Source organism: Melanerpes formicivorus, unplaced genomic scaffold (assembly GCF_026170545.1).
Source record: "Melanerpes formicivorus ecotype bairdi unplaced genomic scaffold, bMelFor1.0.p_v2 SCAF_1, whole genome shotgun sequence".
NCBI classification, from domain to species: domain Eukaryota; kingdom Metazoa; phylum Chordata; class Aves; order Piciformes; family Picidae; genus Melanerpes; species Melanerpes formicivorus.
Genome location: NW_027142353.1, coordinates 38,308,808 through 38,329,085, shown reverse-complemented (window position 1 = coordinate 38,329,085; position 20,278 = coordinate 38,308,808). Strand labels below are relative to the sequence as shown.

The window sequence follows — 20,278 nt, the reverse complement described above, 5'->3', positions numbered from 1 at the left end:
GACAAAAAGGAACTCCAGAAGAGGAGATGACATGTAAAATTAAAAAGAATAAAAGGAAAAAGGAAAGTGGGCAATTTTCCCCCACTTTCAGCAACAATGAGCTATTGTATTATTCAACCATCCAACTACAAACATCCACTCTTGCCCAAAGGTCTGCCTTGGCCTTTAGTGGTTACTCCAACATTTTCATAAATCCAAGTTTCCTTAGACCTATCTCATATTCCAAAACCCAAATGTTCTGGTGCAGATTAAAAAAGGAACTTCCTCTTGTCCTTCTCAGTGGAGACAAGGATCTACCCACTGAATAAATACCATCAACACAATGAAAAATAACAGTTCTCTACTCTTAAGTATTTTTCTTTCAATGTGACCTAACTTTCCAGTCTTCATAATCAGCTGATACCTGTTTTCTCTACAGTTTCACTAATGTTTTTGTTTATTTTAAATATAGAGCCCCAATCTGGATAATGAAAGTTCCCTAGCACCAAATACAATGGAAACATCTGTTTCAAAAGATATCCTTCTATAGATAGATGGAAGGATGCTTCATCTTCCAGGTAGCATCACTTAAGTGGTTTATAAGGAAAATTAAGCCAAAGCCTCTTGTTGTGCTCTCACTTTCACATAATCCTTTTACACTCCACTTTGACACATTCTTTGTCTATTTAGAACTCAAGCATTCACTGAGTACTACTCCAATTTATAAGCATAATTTTGTTTTCTAATCTTGGTCTGAAAAGCAGCTGCAAACACTCCCCACACAATGCTACTCCCTCCTAACACATGATGTATTCCAACATACCATTCTGTTACTAACAAAAAGACTCATTTGAACTAGATACAGGCATTCTCCACTTTAAATATCCCCCCAATTTGATATAAGCAGCTGAAGCACTTCTCCCATGCACTACTTAGAGACATGCAGACAAAAACAAATTAAAAATACAGGCTTGTTTCCTGAGGCCACAAAGATGGTTTTCTGTAATAAAAGAACTATCTTTGTTTAGATCTTAGATATTAGTTATCCTTCTACAGTTCTTCCAACAACTTCTTTTGCCCGCTGTTCTTCAGGATTCACATTATTGACATAGCCACCTAAACTTTAAGAGATTTAAGCTAAGAATCAGAAATTTAATTCCAAAATATATTTACTGGGCCATGTCAATTTGAATTCAACTAACAATAAATATTCCATAGCACAGTTTTCTGGGTGTAGCAGTTTGGGCTGGGTGCCCTCTGCTGTGTTCATACAAGGTGTATTTCCTGTGTCCAAAAGTCCAGCCCAGAGGGGCGGACACAGGAAACCAGGTATTTCATCCCATAATTCCCTGCACCACTATAACATCCCAGCGCGGGGTCTGGCACTTTCTCTTTCTTCCCTCACCGCCACCCGGTAACTTGCGGGAGGTTTCTCCCGGCCTCGGACAGTCTCAGACATGGCCAGCTGAGACCAGCGTAGCGGGGCGGGGAAAAGAAGGAGCCCTGGGGGGTCCTGGGTGTACCCTCAGGTGGGGATGGGATATTTCTGGTTGTGCTTTTGGGATTTCTTTTAGTCACTGAGCTTCTGTCTCTCTGTAAACATTCACCACTTTCTATTTAAACTTTCCACCACTTTTGCAATCATTTGTCTGAGTCATCATTTTTGCCCGTGGTGGGGAGGGGGGTCTGCCTTAACCCATCACACTGGGTCAAAAAAGAACACTCTTCTAAAGAAAAACTACACTAACCATGAAGTCACAAATACCTCTTTTGTGAGGATTAAAGAAAAAAAGCTTGTTAATGTTTGAGCATTCTCAGTATCTTTTTCTCTCCCTTTAGGCAGGCATGGGTTTAAGATAATTATTATTAAATTAAAGGTTATCAATCTCCACAGTGGATGCAGCATAATGACAAAAAAATCTTTACATAAATAATCATCACTGGTTCTACACTTTTCTGCAAAAGAACTGTTTTGACACAATAAGCTATGTCTCCACAAGGGATTTCTGTTGATACTGCAGCTTTTTTCAGCACAGAATCCTCAATATGCCATTTAAGAGTGAGGTCTAAGCTCCTCCCAGTACAAAATGTCTTTCCAGTATATCTTTATTAAAAATCCACAGAGACAATTTTTAAGCATATATAGTTATTTATATATGGTGATGTCACACAGTGAATATAGCTAAAACACCCAAAGCCCAGAATTCCACAGCTACACTGGGCACAAAATGTGAAAATGATTACTAGCTGATGGTCACACCAGTGGAGGTTTCTGTTGACACCAAATAACCCATGGCTCACTGGAACTCTTGGCTGAGAACGTGAAAGCCAGACTTTGAATCCTGTCACACTTGGAAGTGATAACATTGCTTTTCTACATACCATAGTAGCAATTTAAAGGACGTCTTAAAAATTACAATTTGCCACATGCAACATTATTAAACTGAAATATGCACACCAAGCTTAACAAGTTTAAACTGGGGGAAGATCTATCAGCATGCAAAGATAAAACATTTTTTGCCAAAAATCATTGTCAAATTTTTCCTGCATGCCATGTACACATAAAAGTTTGTGAAATTCTAATTGCCTGTATTTCATATAAAGAAGAGATAGAGGTACAGGATTATTGATATAGGTAAGATTTTTCTCCCTCTCTAATTTAGGTAACATTTCTCATGACATCTTTTCAGATATTGAAGTTATTTTTCTTCTGCTAAAGTATTATCCACTTGTGAAGTTCTAAGTTTTATCAATATTGCATTACTCTTAGGAAAAGATCCTAAGTTGTCCTTCTAAACAAGACAACACATCATCTACTGTTTCAGCACCCTAAGGCTGAGAAATACACAAGACATGTTAAAAAAACCCTACTAAACACTTTTGCTCTACATTTAATTCCCACAGTACTATTTTAAAAAGCATTTTATCATGAAGTCTAGTCCAGACTAAGTATTAACTCCCACACATAAACCAGTGAATTATTCCTACTGAAGAGCATCTGTAAACTTGTAGCCTTGATCTTGATCTTTACAAACATGCTTAATAATGAGCCTGTGAATCATGATCTAAGGTCATGCTTTATTCAAAGATGAGAAATGCCTGTACTGGCCAATGGATATGACAATTCTTGCATAAGTAGTACATGCAATTTAACCGTTGGCCTATTTAAACCAGGGAGAAACAAAAGCTCTTTTTCACTGATCATATGCTAGTTTCAATGCATTTCAAAACAAAATAATGAATTCTTTTCAAGATTAAGTCAGCATTTTCAGAGCATGTAAGTGCAAACACTTGAGGATGCATCCACTTCAGGTTCTGATGAGTAAGAAAGCAGGTACATAAATTAAGGGTTCTGTATGAGCAGGGAGAAAGAATACTTTAGCATAGATGGCCAGGCAAAGCATGGGTGTTGAATTATAGCCCTCTGATTCAATATTGAAATTAATATTTAATTTTAGAATGTTAAAATGTATTATTAAATTATGTTAATAATAGATATTTAAGTGTCCAATATAACATTTATAATTTAGACAGTCATGCACAGTGGATGGCTAGAAGCACAATGAATTGAATTTGGTGGAACATTTTGATGAAGACTAAATACTTTGAAATTGTACAGCTTTAACGCTACTTTTATCTCCTACTCCAAACATGAACCTATTTCAAGAAAACAGTCTGCATACTTGCAAGTCTATGCTAAGGTTTTACCTTAAGGCGCACAGAGAAGGCTCAGTATGGCATCACATCAGTATGTCATGTCAAAAATACTGGCCCTCAGGTCTCTCCATTACCGCATATACATGGAATATGTTATCATGCTGTTCTCTGTCTTTCTCTCCAAGAAGAACAGTTTACATACTGTAAATTTTTTGGTTATAGCATGCACTTACAGCCTTTTCCATCTGCTTGAGAGGAACTTAGTCTGTAAACACTCCATAGCTATTACACGTCCATAAGCTAAAAAGTTGCACTAATGGACATGTGCTAGAAACAAGACTCATGAAGCACATACAGGCTGCTGTTGTACTGCCAGTACTATGCAATCGCTGCCTATTGCTTTGGAATACCTTCTAGACTCATGTGAAGTACTAACAGATGCCCTTACCTACTAGCTTGCCAGCAGTGGCACAGTAATATTACTGTAGCCCAGCCTAATGTCAACAGCTGAAAATGCAGAACAAAAATCCTCAATGAGCACAACTCTGAAGTTGTTCTGCTGCAATGTAATTTCTTTATTTTGAGAAGCCATGTCTTTAACATATGCAGAGCTCTCTTCAGTATCCTTCCTCAGCCCTGCAAAGAACTCCTGATCTCAAATTGTGGGAACCAGTTCTGTAGTTGTAGATGTCAACATTTGTGATAGAGATAAAAGGTCTGTCTTCAAAGCTTCTAGTCACAGAGCTTGACTGGTTCATACACAGTTCAGCTCAAAAAGTATGCCCAAAGGCTACCTGTGCCACATCCCATCTGATACTCCATTAATACTACATTACAGAAAAGCAAACATACAACTTCATGCACAGCACATTTTGTCACTCAACACCTCTAGCGGTTTCTAAGTCTATGTATCTTCTAAATACATGAAGTATATATGCATATGTAACTCAGGTGCTCGTTACATGCTTAAACTTCCATGTCCCTTTATTCCAAAATATGCATCAGAAAGTAATTTTCTAGTGTGTACTATCACTTGACAGCATAGCAAAACTGAATCCACCAGAGTGTTAACACCAACCTGACCGCCTGCCACCACATCTCACAGAAGAGATTTTCAAGCTGAAAAATTCTACTGATCTTTGCTATTTTAGAACTAACCATACAAATGTAATTCACAGGTTTTCCCTTTGAAGGGCAGTACTGCATCTTTGATTAGACAGCTTAATAGACAAAACCAAAGAAAAGAAATAAGCAAAACATCTCATCTGAAGTTCCCATACTTAATTAAATATTAGTCTTACTTCACTAGCTCAGAAGTCTTACTCTGGCAAAGCTGTTTGGAATATCTGCTGTTTTCTCCCATGTTGAAGAAAGACTTTGGAAATGGTATTTCCTTCTATGCAGAACTTAATTCAGAGCAAGAATAGTACATTTTTCCTGAATGCCTTTGGGAGTTGTCAAGAAACATGTATTTGAGTTAAAGGAGTTATGCCACTCTATTTGCCTACCTCCATTAGTGCTGAAACTGCAGATGAAGATGACTATCTCCATCTCCACACAATGTTTTCCGGTCAAACTATGACCTTCTCTACATTAAAGGTTTTCCAGTTTCTGGAAAGCACTTGGGCCATAATACATCTTCTGGTAGGCAGCCTCCCAGACTAGGTAATGCCTGCAGCATATTAATTGTCTTCAGCAAATCAGAAAAAATTCAACATAATTGTAAAAACATTTGAAATGTACAGTGGAGACATATTTCTTGGCAGGCAGCATCCTCTGCAGCTTCACCTACAGCAAAGGGCGGCCTAATTAATTACTGGCAAAAAAAAAGCCAGACATATCACTTTGTGGATTTAAGCCTTCTTTTGTCAAAAGTTCATGCTAGTTTGTGATACAAAAATCAGCTGTGTTGCCAAGAGTTTCTACTAATGCAACTGCATCTCTTACAGACCCTTTTGCCCCTGCAGTACATAGATTTAAAAAAAAACAAAAAAAAAAAACCACACACCACTTCACAATTCAATGTTTTTCATGTACTTTGTACTTCATGTACATAGGTTTAAAAAAAAAAAAAAACCAACAAACACACACTCCACAATTCAATGCTTTTCATGTACTTTGTGGAAAAATTGGGAGTTCAACACTATAAAGGGAAGAAAAAAAAACAACACTGTGAAACTTTTGCACATGATTTTTTAGTCACCACCTAAAATGGTATGATTATTAAATCATGCTCTACCAACATCATGAAGATGCAAAAACTACTTTAAGTAACCTATGTTCATTTTAACACAGGGAGTGTCAAAAGCTCAGGACAAACTTACTGCAAGTGCTGCATTTTCTGAAATGAAACAAAAGTAAGTCCAAAATATTTAGTTTGTTTTTTTTTTTTTAATTAGGCCATTTATTACAAGACAGGGCTGTATGTGTTTCCTTATAAATATCATGATGCTCACCTACTGGAGCAATACTCCTCAGATAGTAGCCTTCAGCCCAGATTCTTTCTATGAATGAACTTTACACACATCATGCCACAATCCAGGCATGCAACATTTCCTATCTCTATGTGGAAAATCTGTGCCTCTTCTCTGTTGATTTCTTAGGCAATACCTACAGCACTGCCCTGTCAGATGATCACTTACTGCTTTAGCTGACTAAACAGAAATGACCTTGTTCTCACCAAAAGGGAAGGGCTGGTAACCAATGTGAGGCTCAGAGACAGCCTTGGCTGCAGTGACCATGAAGCAGTTGAATTTAAGATCCTCAGGGCAATCAGGAGGACATATTCTAAGCTTATAACCCTAGACTTCAGACGTGCAAACTTTGATTGCTTCAGAGATCTGCTAGCCAAAGTGACATGGGACAAAGCCCTAGAGGGAAGAGGGACCCAGGACAGCTGGTCAGTATTCAAGGACCACCTCCTCTGTGTCCAGGAGCTATGTATAACAACAAAGAGAAAAGCAGGTAAGAATGCTAGGAGGCCTGCCTGGATGAGCAAGGAGCTGCTGGACACACTATTACTTAAAAGGAAACTCTACAGGAAGTGGAGGGAAGGACAGCTATAGAACAGGGGGTATATAAGGAAGCTGCCCGAGCAGCAAGAGACCTGGTTAGGAAAGCCAAAGCACAGCTTGAATTGAATCTAGCCAGGGAGATTAAAGGGAACACTAAGAACTTCTACAGGTATATTAATGGGAAGAAGACGACTAGGGAAGGTGTGGGCCCCCTCAGAAAGGAAACGGGTGACATGGTCACAAGTGACTTGGAAAAGGCTGAGGTTCTCAATGACGACTTTACCTCAGTCTTCACTGCAAGGGCCTCTAGCCACACTCCTGGAGTCATGGAAGATAATGGCACGGACCGGGAGGAAGAACTGCCCATTGTACACGCTTGTGATCACCCGAGAGTCCATGGGACCCGACAGGATACACCCAAGGGTACTGGGAGAACTGGCAGGTGAGGTTGCTAAACCCTTCTCTATTATATTCCAAAAGTCATGGCAGTCTGGGGAAGTCCCCACAGACTGGAAAAGGGGAAACATTACCCCCATCTTCAGAAAGGGTAAGAAGGAGGAACCAGGGAACTACAGGCCAGTCAGTCTCACCTCTGTGCCCAGGAAGATCATGAAGCAGATCCTCCTGGAGGCACTACTGACACAGAAGAATAGTGAAGAGGTGATTTGGTACAGTCAGCATGGCTTCTCCAAGGGCAAATCCTGCCTGACAAACCTGGTGGCCTTCTATGAGCAGGTGACAAAATTAATAGATGAGGGGCGAGCAACTGATGTCATTTACCTGGACCTGAGCAAAGCCTTCGACACTGTCCTGCACCACATCCTGGTCTCCAAACTGGTGGCACACGGGTTTCATGGGTGGACCACTAGATGGATAAGGAACTGGCTTGATGGCTGCACCCAAAGAGTGGCTGTCAATGGGTCCAAGTCCCAGTGGAGGCCAGTGACAAGCAGAGTCCCTCAGGGATCAGTCCTGGGACCTGTCTTGTTCAACATATTTGTGGGTGACATGGACAGTGGCATGAGTGCACCCTCAGCAAGTTTGCTGATGGCACCAAGCTGTGTGGTGCAGCAGACACGCTGGAGGGAAGGGAGAGGTGGGCACAAGCCAACCTCACGAGGTTCAATAAGAGCAAGTGCAGGGTCCTGCATCTGGGTCGAGGCAATCCCAGGCACAAATACAGGCTGGGCAGCAACTGGCTGGAAAGTAGCCCTGAGGAGAGAGACTTGGGGGTGCTGGTGGACAAAAAGCTCAACATGAGCTCTCAATGTGCACTTGCAGCCCGCAAAGCCAATCAGATCCTGAGCTGCATCAAGAAAAACAGAGCCAGCAGGTCAAAGGAGGTGATTCTCCCCCTCTACTCAGCTCTGGGGAGACCCCACCTGGAGTACTGTGTCCAGTTCTGGGGCCCCTATTACAAGAGGGATATGGAGGTGCTGGAACATGTCCAGAGAAGGGCCAGAAGGATGATCAGAGGGCTGGAGCACCTCTCCTGTGAGGACAGACTGAAGGAGTTGGGGCTGTTCAGTCTGGAGAAGGCTCCAAGGTGACCTAATTGTGGCCTTCCAATATCTGACGGAGGCCTACAGGAAGGCTGGGGAGGGACTTCTCAGGATTATCAGGTAGTGATAGGACTAGGGGGAATGGAGTGAAGCTGGAGGTGGGGAGATTCAGGCTGCATGTGAGGAGGAAGTTCTTCACCATGAGAGTGGTGAAGCCCTGGAATGGGTTGTCCAGGGAGGTTCTTGAAGCCCCCATCCCTGAAGGTGTTTAAGAACAGGCTGGATGAGGCTCTGGCCAGCCTGATCTAGTGTGGGGTGTCCCAGCCCATGGCAGGGGGGGTGGAACTAGATGATCCTTGTGATCCCTTCCAACACTGACTGATTCTATGTTTCTAAACTGGATAAAACAGCATTAAAGCTCAAATAGGTGATTTAAAAAAAAAATTAAAAATCACCTATCTCCCCCCTCAAAACACATGCATCTTCACAAAACTATTTTGACTGACATGCGTGCAGCTCTCTCATGAATGGAGGCAGTCAAGTAATGGAACAGCTAAAATCCTCCATGCTATTAATAGAAATGTTGAACATTCCTGCCCAATTTAGCTTTTACTTCCTTCTTCATTTTAGACTAACATTTCCCATGAATATTTGGATCTCTGAGCAAACCTATCCTGTCTCATCTCAAGTACATCATCAATGCACATTTGAATAATATTCTTTTACAAGAACTCAACAGTTAAACTATCAAACCCACTCTTCACAGCCTATGTTCAAGTTTCTCATATACTATGGTAAAGCCTAGGGCTGGAGCAGGAGTGGTCTTCACTGAATACAGAGCAGGAAAATGAGGTTGCATCTTGCAGCACTACTGATTAAAGCTTTACCAATTCTCAACAAAGCAAAGGATCTTACAAAGAGGAGCATACTCTATCAGAACAACATTGTTATGTCCAAGTTTCATAAATCCTGATCAGCTCTTCCCCTCACCTCCCAGTTTCACATACTGTTCATGAGCATTTTACTAGTGACCATGTAGTTACCAAGTTTCATGACATTTCATTGAAAACATGGAACATCAAACCCTTAAGTTTAAAACTGGACCAGTGAAGGAAGCTGTATATAGAAATAACTCCTCCGTATCATCCCACAGCTTTCAGATGGGAATTTCTTTGTTTACCATGTACAAAGATATGTCGCTATCACAAACACCCTCTAAAATAAACTAAAGCCAAGAGCAGAAGTAAATATACCATCTGCCTTTTAGTCTTCAGTAAAAGAGATTATTCCACCCAAATTCAATCTTAAAAATGAAATTGTTTCATAAAGAAAATCTCTAACAATGCAAAATATAGTTATTCCACTTGCTTTGAATGGAGATTTAGTCACCAGTTAAAAACCTTAGAGAGCTAAAAAGAATATGCAATTATAGTAAAACTAGGTGTTATAACAGATTGTACTAGCCCTGCTGCATACCAAGAAGCTGTCCACATTAACGGTTTAAAATAAGGACAAAAGTATCTCCTCTAATGCACTGTGTTTCACTTACAGATAATTAAATCTCAAGAGTCTCCTCATAAAGTAGCTGTAAACAAAAAGCAAAAGAAAACACAACAAACCAAAAAATCAGCCCCTGGAAATGTAAGAGTTTCAAATTCATAACAATGCAATTTCAAGCATCAGAGGTTGGACTAATTGTGCTGTTACCTGGTATCCAAGAACAAACAAAAAAAATTCTCTGGATTTCCCTCCACTTAGACACCAAATTAGCAAAAAAACCACACAAACACCACCAACCAACCAAACCCAAACAAAAACAACAGCAACCAAAAAAAAAAGAGAAAACAACAACAAAAAAATCCAAACCAACAAACCCCACATCAACCTTCACATACTCCATATTGTTCATGCAAAGTAATCTGCTGGGAAATTTACTTAATTTATGGCTTTGCTTTAATTACATTTGATAGGCTTAATGATCCCACTGTTGTGGCAAAGCATTCTAACCAAACAGATCCAGAAAAAATAATAATAATAAACCAGGTTGGAAGAGACCTTCAAGATCATCGCGTCCAACCCATCAACCAATCCAACCAACCTAAACAACTAAACCATGACACCAAGCACCCCATCAAGTCTCCTCCTGAACACCTCCAATGATGGTGACTCCACCACCTCCCCGGGCAATCACTCTTTCTGTATAGAACCTTTTCCTAACATCCAACCTAAACCTCCCCGGCACAGCCTGAGACTGTGTCCTCTTGTTCTGGTACTGGCTGCTTGGGAGAAGAGACCAGCATCTGCCTGTCAACAACCTCCCTTCAGGTAGTTGTAGAGAGCAATAAGGTCACCCCTGAGTCTCCTCTCCAGTCTAAGCAACCCCAGGTCCCTCTGTCTCTCCTCATAGGGCTTGTGTTCCAAACCCCTCACCAACTTCGTTGCCCTTCTCTGGACTCGTTCCAGCAAGTCAACATCCTTCCTAAATTGAGGCGCCCAGAACTGGACACAGTACTCGAGGTGTGGCCTAACCAGTGCAGTGTACAGGGGCAGAATGACCTCCCTGCTCCTGCTGGCCACACTGTTCTTGATGCAGGCCAGGATGCCATTGGCCCTCTTGGATGCCTGGGCACACTGCAGGCTCATGTTCATCCTACCATCGACCAGTACCCCCAGGTCCCTCTCTACCTGGCCACTCTCCAGCCACTCTGACCCCATCCTGTAGCACTGCATGGGGTTGTTGTGGGCGATGTGCAGAATCCGGCACTTGGATGTGTTCAATCTCATGCCGTTAGATTCTACCCATCTGTCCAGCCTGTCGAGATCCCTCTGCAGAGCCTCTCTGCACCCCCAGGTCCCTCTTTACCTGGCCCTTCTCCAGCCACTCCATGAACTAGCTTCCCATTAACTACCAAGAACTTAAGAAAAAAGCCCTCTATCTTCAGACCATCATTTCCCCCTAAATCCCAATATGATGTGCTTGTCTTCATATTTCAAACAGCTTACAACCAGGAATTTTGCTTCTTGAGCTTTTCCATTCTATGGCCAATCAAATGCAGTAACTTGTTATGCATTTCATATCCTTATTACAAGTAACTGCAGGCCAGGAATACACAACTGTTCCTATTTGGTTCCCGTTGACTTTTCCTTCATTCCTATGATTAAAATCCACTTCACATATACTTTTGATACTTTAAATTTTATTCTGCCATGTGGTACTGTGACACTCATGACTGAAATACAAGCACTCCAGGGAGAAGTAACTCCTATTGAATTTAAAACAGGTTATTAATACATCACATAAAATTCCACTAAAAGGATAATAAATTAAAATTCAGTAAATCACATTAAAACTGGATAATTAGAGTATGTCTGTATCAATGAAAGCAAGGGGACATAGACCATCACTGTAAGAATTAATTCTAAATTAAAATCTACCTAAGGATTTCAGTGTCTTTCTAAAGCAGTAAAGAAATCTGGCTTCTCAAGAGGGAAAAAAAAGGACAAGATATTGTTAAAAAGGGCATTTTTTCATGTTTCTACATTTTACACAAAAAGTAATGTTGGATCAAGAATATGGAGAGTTGGGATCAGAGAAAGAAAAAGTTTGAAATAGGTTGCAATGATGCCTGTAACTATTAGAGCAGTATTGGATGAGGAGGGAGGGGAAAGGGGATAAATCAAATTCAAGTGTGACCCAATTTCCTATTAGGTATCGATCCATTTGTCAACAAGAAGAGAGAGCAGCCAAAGAAGCCAAATGCAACTGGTAACAAATACAAGTGAAATGCTGATGTGCTATCTGAACATACAGGGAGAAAGAGGGAAAAGAGCAACACAATATATAACAAAACTAAGCCCAAAATGTAAAGCAAGAGACAGGTAGAGAAACACTGTCTTATCACATTACACCTCATTATCCATGCCAGAGGAATCCAAACATTGCCAACAGCAAAGCAAGTTACAAGCAGCCCTTAAAGCCAAGGAACATGAAGACACCTGTTTCTAACTTCTGATAGTCAAGACACTCAACCTTCTGATTTGGCAGAGAGCAACAAACCACAGAGCTGCTCTTGAGTGGATTTATTCAAGATTGCCAGATTGAAGGCATAAAAAAGAAAAAAGCCTGAAAAAAAAAAAAAATTAAAAAAAATCAAGCATTCATTTGTAACCTGAGTTTAAATCTTCCTATGTTACCCACTCTGGGTCTAGAAATCTAGTTTATTATTGTAGCTTTAAAGACTTCTAGCTGAATACCAGTGAGTAGGTTTTGCTTTGTTGGTGTTTTGGTTGGTTGGTTTGGGGGTTTTGTGGACAAAAATTGAAGAATGATAGAAGTTTCATTATCACCTTTTTCAACAGAATAAAAAAATAATAATCTGCTTTTAGACATTATTAACCTGGAAAAAATTATACATGAAATATTTTACTGTGAAGCAGTGTTAACGATTCTAACTTTATACAATTTAAAGCAGAAATTAAGTATTAAAAAATGACAAAGGTTACAAAAAAATAGAGATACTTTTTGATGTCATAGTACACAGTCAGCAGCTGGAATAGCTGAGCTACATGTTACTGCAAGTTCCGTATTTAGAGTAAAAATGTGAAATAACAGAGCAGTTTCAACCTCTGTAAACTTATCACTTCCTACATTAGAAAAAGAATCACTGCTCCTAGAACAGCACCACTGTAAGAGCGTAAGGATGTTGTGACTGAAGGACTGCTTGCTTGGGAGGAAACAATAAAGAACATTAAGACTTCAGAAGTGCTCTTTTCCCTTTTGTCCTGAAAAGTCATACAGGAGAAAAGGAAAAAGAAGGGGGTTGATGTGGAGTGAAAATTACCACAGGTGTGGGAGAAATTACATAAAAGAGCTCAGAATAAGTAACTACTCTGCTCTATCAAGTGGGCTGGAATGGATGACCTTCAGAGATAGGGGTTAGAAGAGACCATTCTGTAATTCTGTGTGTAGTAAAATCCACCATTTTTTTTATTTTACAGACCATGTATATGAATTTAAATACAAGCACTGGATTTCCCTTCCCACCACTCTTCACTCCAGTAAATTTCCTTATACTTCATGCTTGAAACTGACCCACAAGTTAAATTTTGATATAAATCTTGTTCTTTTACCCCCCCGTCTTGACATAAAACTTATAAAAGCCTAATTTACTCATGTTTAATATTGCAAATGATCCAGATAAGCATTACTTTAAAGCTCCTTTAGCTCAACAGCACAATTGGAAAATCTAGCATATTTGTTAAGTCTTTATGAAATGCTTAACTTGAGTGAGTTACTTTCACACAGCTAAATACACCCTAGTTCCCTAATTTCTCAAATCTCAATACCTGATTTGTCACATATTACTCATACCTTGGATTTGCCATCAGCAAGCATGGAGTACCACACTGAATTTACTAATATTATTTTGAGATTTAGACACTACCAGCTAAAAGATAAAGCTAAGAGAACAGGAGGACACAGTCTCAGGCTGCGCCAGGGGAGGTGCAGGTTGGATGTTAGGAAGAAGTTCTATACAGAAAGAGTGATTGCGCTATGGAATGGGCTGCCCAGGGAGGTGGTGGAGTTGCCGTCATTGAAGGTGTTCAGGAGGAGACTTGATGGGGTGCTTGGTGCCATGGGTTAGCTGTTTGGGTGGGATTGGTTGATGGGTTGGACACGATGATCTTGAAGGTCTCTTCCAACCTGGTTTGGTTTATTCTAATAAAGTTTATTCTAAAGCTCTAATGTAAGGCTAGGGGTAAAATACAAAATGCAACAGTATTTCTACTTCCTTCAAGTTTAGAAGGATATACAGTTGATAAAAATTTCATCCCCTGCCTGCTCACAGTCACATTTCACAATGAAGAAAACTGCTAGAACAGCAACAAAAATATCAAAACCAACAATTTTATATCAACATCAGTTTTTTTCCATTCCACTTGGAATTGCAGCTTTTTGGCCACTTATTTCTTGTTCACTTGTAACCCAGTGCAGATGTAATCAGTTACAAAATCTCTCTCCTACCTAAGTTTTCGCAAGGTAACATCCAGATCCAAATCACAACTACTTTTAGCATTAATACTTCAACCAGCAGGAAATCTAAACCATCACACATACATACCAATGGACAATAACAAAACCCAAACAGTTCTTTGACAAAAAGAACACTGCTGCAGCAGCAGAGTTTGCTAAGATACTCAGAAGTAATGACACATACACGAAATCATTGCTTAAAAGGTGTTTTATGAACCACTTGGAAACATTTAATAACTGCCCCAGTACAGGACTTCAAAAAATTATAAACAAGTCATTTACAATACTTTCTTGTGTCATGCTTGAGGAAGAGCTTCAGCACAGGTTACAGAATTTAAGAGAGTGCATTCTGACCAGTAGAACTAGGTTATTTTTCAAAAAGCAATGGATGTTTGAGAAATTAATCAGTGAGAAGGCTTTGAAGATACTGAAAAAACTGAAATTTAAGGAGGCAGCTAAAAAAAAAAGCAACATTTTGAATACAAAAGGTGTCTCTGCTGCAGAAAACGTGTTGCGTTTTCCAGGGAAAGCAAAATGTCAGTAATGTTTTCTACAGGAACTTTCCCAGCATTCTACCATTGTAAGTACTTTACCAATCATGTATTTTGCATAACGCAACATACATGAAGCTAAAAAAGGGAAGCTTTGAATTCCATATTGGATAAGTCATCTCTTTTGTATTATTATGCAAACTATTTAGAATAGAATAAACCAAACCAGGTTGGAAGAGACCTTCAAGATCATCGCGTCCAACCCATCAACCAATCCAACCCACCCAAACAGCTAACCCATGGCACCAAGCACCCCATCAAGTCTCCTCCTGTTGTTTTTTTTTTTTATTGTGGCTTCACAAGCCAAGTCACTAGGAACAGCTTAAAACTTTCACATCTACACATCAAAAACTGATTTGAGGATGAGGAACTAAAGACTGAAATAGACGATGAGGTCAGAGGCTGAACTGTACAAGGATACCTCTTCCAAGCATCACTTTTGGAAGACATGGCTGCACCATTAAAAAAAAATAAAATAAAATCACAACGAGAGCTAAAGCCCAAAGTTACATGACACCTAAAAAACCATAACTGATGGGAAACAATGAAGTACAAGGATTCATACTAAGCCGATTGCAGGTGTCCTACAGCTTCTCCTTACTTCCTGCCTCTTACTTCATACCAAATAGAACACTGCTTCAGGCTACGTAAAATAAAACAACAGCTGCAGAACTAAATGGCTATTCTTTCTGCAAATAAGCAGCCCTCCGGCAGTCTAGAGGAGTATGATAGTGCTTGTACTTTACTAAAAGGCACAAGCAAATACTCCAAAGGAATTCTAGTAATAAGTTAGGAAAAGTTGGCTAAGGAAGAAATTATAAAGGAAGCATGGAAACAGAAACGATAATGGCTACCTCAAAAGAAAATTGTAATAAAGCAATTATCTGTATTTGAAATAATAATGGTTACACATAACAGTTCTAAGGAGAAATAGCGATTACTTCCAGAAATTTAAGTCAACTATAAAATGGGAAACAAAGCCACAAGAAACTTCAGGTAATCCTGCCAAAACCAGAAAGAAAATATGAAATTGGTGAAGTACCACAATACCAAAAAAGGAACGTGGATAATCTATTTCTACTGGAGAACAGAGTATTATCCACAGAGACCAGGACTTAACCCACAGCACCACTGAAATAATGCAGTTACACTTCAGTACATCCAAGGCAGGTGAGCATTTAAAAACACTGGGTTTCCTTGCTTGAGTAGAAATCTCTTGTGACATACAGGGGGAAATAATAGATCTTTGTCCCTCAGTTCTACAAGACACCCTCTGGGTACTGTCTCCCCTGGAAGCAGAAGCTGTCCTCAGCACAGACATAAAGTAAGTCTTTAGCTAGACTTCTATTTGTACTAATAGGGGCCCCTAGACAAAACCAAACTCCCTGACATAAGTTACTCAGGAACTAAGTCCCCGACTGGGTGTTAGGAAGAAATTCTACACAGAGAGAGTGATTGCCCATTGGAATGGGCTGCCCAGGGGTGGAGTCATCATCATTGGAGGTGTTTAGGAGGAGACTTCATAGGGTGCTTGGCTGCATGGTTTAGTTGATTAGATGGTGTTGGATGATAGGTTGGACACGATCTTGAAGGTCTCTTCCAACCTGGTTTATTCTATTCTAACATGCTCAGTTACATTTACTTTCACTTACACGGCTTCTCAAACATCTATCTGACACTGGGCAGTGTTTTTGCTGTCTTCCTTAAAAATTCCTTCACAATAGGAAGTTACAGACTCACATAACTATAGAAAGACTTCCTGTTAAGAATGGGTAATGACAGCATTTCAACTTCCTTCCAAGCCATTCATCCACATTCTCCTTTAAAGAGCACTATTCCATTAGCTAAGAGCCGACATTGAGAGCCCAACCCTAAAGATGTTTCAGGTTAAAGCTGTTTTAACTACAGAGCATGCAATCGTACACACACCGCGCCCCCCCCCCCCCCCCCCCAATTTTGCTACTGAGATGTCACAGCTACAGCTGTTTCACTGAACTGTCCCAGTGAAACATAGTTAATGCCAAGTAGGAGGTGTCTTCTGGGTTTCCTGCTATCCATGATATATACATATGAAAGCACACACCCTCACCTGCACCCCACCCCCATTACAATCACATGTGTGAAACATGACAAATAACCTGAAGTGCTTGCTCCAAGTATCACTATACCAGCATTGAACACAACAACAAAAGCTAAATCTCAGTATACAAGTTCAATCCACAAACCAGTCTTGAATTATCACTGTTCACAAAGGTGTGAAAATTAGGACAAACTCCTAGTCAAATCAGGTTTTCTGTAAAAGACATTTTATGAACTATGTTTTGAGACTATTAAAACTGTCATATTACTGTAAAAGGGGTAATCCATCATTACAATATCAGCACCTAGGCTACAAAACTGAGAATCCTTACATCAGCTAGAACAATGAACTTTCAAAACAGCAGAAAACCATATCCTAAGTGCAAAAATATATAAATGTGACTGGAAGATGGGTGTTGCTACCTATCATTAGCCATCTCCACTTTTAAATCATAATTCCTTCTCCCTCAAACCAAGAAAACCAACTAAGTTTTGTAACAGCAGAGAAAGAACATTCTTTAAAGTAGATTATATTTTTATCAGCATGGGCTACAAATGCCTTTTTTCATTCTTTGACCATTAAGGTAAGGGCCACAGAGAAACACAAAGGGAATGCACAAACCTAGGATGGAGAGCACTTAAGTTTGGGAACTCCACAAACAGTCAAGAACAAGGTAAATATAGAAATAATCAGGTGCACAGGTACCTATGTTGTATTTCTCCCTATTTGTACGAGTTAACATGAGGCTGAGATACTTACATGCACTCATAATGGCTCAAGCTCATTATAGAAACAATTTCAGAAACAGAGCAGTCAGATTTTGAGATCTGCACAAGCAACACAAATACCACATTAGCAGGAACACATGCCATGGTCACAGAAAATGCTACAAAACCCAGGCTTCATTCCAGGACAGTATTAGAAAACTCCTCTTATCAACTCACCTAGGACCTTTAACAAATTAAGTTTAAGCTGTCATTATCTTAATAAACACGAATTAGAAAAACATTTTAAAAGCATGCTGTCTGTGAGGATTGGTGTATTAATTGACATTCACAGTGAGATGTCAGTTCATAAGACTTACCTAGTAGTTCAATTGTTTATTGTTAAAGGAAGATATGTGCAAATAATTCAGAGGAGGAGCTTGAGGCACAGCTTGTGCAAAAAGCGTTCATTTCCAAACATGCAACCATAAACGGCATGAACAAAGAAAAATGTTCAAAATACGACACCGTGTGTCATTTCCTGATGCCAGGAACAGAGACTCCTAACAAACATAATAGGGACAGCATACAAAACTTATCTGCCCAGGATCTATTTTAACTAGAGAAAAAAAAACAAACAAAAAACCACACAAAACACCCACCACCAACACACCACCAAAAAAAGCAATCAACCAAACAAGTGACAAGTAGTAAAGCTAATTTAAAAACCCAAACAAGTTTGCTTTGCTCTGATAAAAGAATTCTCTGAGAACTGGGGAAATGGTGCTCTCATTCAGCAACTACCAGGAAGTTCAAGCACCCTTCTACAGCAGCATCCTATAGGTCTCAAGGATGACGTCCCCTAGCAATCATGTCCAGAACGGCACAATGAATATACATTCCAGCCTGAAGTGCAGTTGTCCGCTCAAGTTTGATTTCTCTTTCATAAAGCTTTTATCATGAAATATATCAGCTGCTAAATGTCCTATTACTAAAACTGCACTTTTAGCACTATTCCAAGTTAAACCTGACAATGCATTTTCCAGAACACCTCCCTTCTGTTGTGTGAAAACCATTACCACCACACCTTCATACATAAGCCGTACATATGACAAGGTGTATTCTCCACCTGAAACTCATTTACTTAAAGTCCAAAGATTTTCACAGCTTTCTGACACCCTGGGCGGACCAGAAATTACAAAGCCACTCAGTTACTCCTCAGACTTCAGGCAAGAGTGAATACCAGAAAGAAACTAAAGTAGCTGTTCTGGGACTACTCTAAAAAACGGATCCCATCTCACTCTAATACTCACACAACAGTCATTTCTTAAACCTTAAGTCAGACATATTTCAGTGGATAAAAGAAATAACAACAGTACAATTAATCCTAGTATTATCATGTGGTCTTCTCTTAATATAGGGCAACTCAAAAGACAAATTCAAGACACATGAAGACCTAATCTCACAGATGTGGGTGGGAGGAAAGGAGAAAGCACACATACAGAAGGCATAGCCACACATCTCTCTCCAGCATACTTCACTACATACTGCACGGGGAGGGGGAAAGGGTCCTTAAAAGGCCTAGAATAAACAGATGCAAGATAATCGGGTATTCAAGCCAAGAATATCCTCAGTCCTGTGACTTTACAGCTTAATGGGAGGCAGACAAATAAGAACTTTGGTAGATATGAACGAATATGAACCTGGATGAAGCACAGCTGACGCAAAACCTTTTAAGACTTCCCACCTTGGATCTATTTTTAATAGATGCTGAGAAATGGCGAGTACCTGTATGGGATGTTAAGCTTAAGTACCAATGGTCTAAAGAAGTCGTCCAGGCCCATCTCCCCGAGTAAAGGAGACAGTCTGGAAAGGTAAGACTGAGAAGAACACCCTGACTGACAGAAGTTAGCCCTCAGGCTTTCATTTCACATATTCTTTTACGTGGAAAAGTTACAAGAATGACAGAAAAGGATTTTTATTTTTTCTTTTGCTACTAGACTATCTATCAAACAATTAAGTTAACTGATCGGTTATTCCCTTTTGAAACTCCTGCACCTCCTTTACAGAATAGGGGAGTGATGGCTCCAGCAAAAAAAAAAAAAAAAAAAAAAAAAACCAAAAAACTAGATCAATTAGTAAGTAAATTACAATCCATTCCTCTGCTTAGCCTCGGTGAAGCAGTACAGGGCAAGTCCTATCGCTCAGAAGCTCACGTTCTCCAGGGCCCTGTGGACAGGGACGGGCTAATAAGGCCCCTTCTAGAGAGCTAAACAGCCTCTCCCAAGCTCTCCATCGCCACGTCCCCGATCCTACGCTCCCCCCACCCAAGTGAATGCCTTACGCTGAAACAGAGCTGCCATCCCCTCGCGGTACTCACAGTCCAGGTGCTTTTTCTTGGGCCCCATGACCTCGTGAGTCGTGGCCTTGCAGACGGTTTTGGAGACCGCCGAGCCGGTCACGCTGTGTTGCGCCGCCGTGATACGGTCGGTGAGGCTTTGGCCGGACATGGCGGGTTGCTGGCGGCGCTGGAACCAAGAGCGGCTCCGCTCCCTCCTCAGGGGCCGGGGATGGGAGGACTAGGCGGGCGATGGAGCTGTACGGACTCCTCAACCCGCCGTGCCGCAGGCGGCCCCCGCTCCGCCCTCAGGGACGGACCTGTCACCCGAGGAGGGACAACCCCCCCCCTTCTTCCTCTTCCTCCTCCTTCTCCTCCTCTTCCTCCCACCCCCCTCCCCCAGCCACCGTCCCCTCCCC

General features: G+C 40.5%; 1 protein-coding gene across 6 annotated transcripts in view; it reads right to left on the bottom strand.

Annotated features, from left to right (window-relative positions):
- Nucleotides 1-20,227, bottom strand: part of PICALM (phosphatidylinositol binding clathrin assembly protein) — an 86,983-nt gene extending 66,756 nt beyond the window's left edge. For 2 of the 6 annotated variants that reach the window (XM_068140237.1, XM_068140249.1), the window contains exon 1: nt 19,902-20,227. In XM_068140237.1, coding sequence (XP_067996338.1) covers nt 19,902-20,031 — 130 coding nt within the window. In that variant the 5' untranslated portion in view covers nt 20,032-20,227. The remainder of the gene's footprint in view (nt 1-19,901) is intronic. The other 4 variants (XM_068140260.1, XM_068140270.1, XM_068140280.1 and 1 more) reach the window with 2 other exon arrangements.
- Nucleotides 20,228-20,278: the final 51 nt, after the last annotated feature.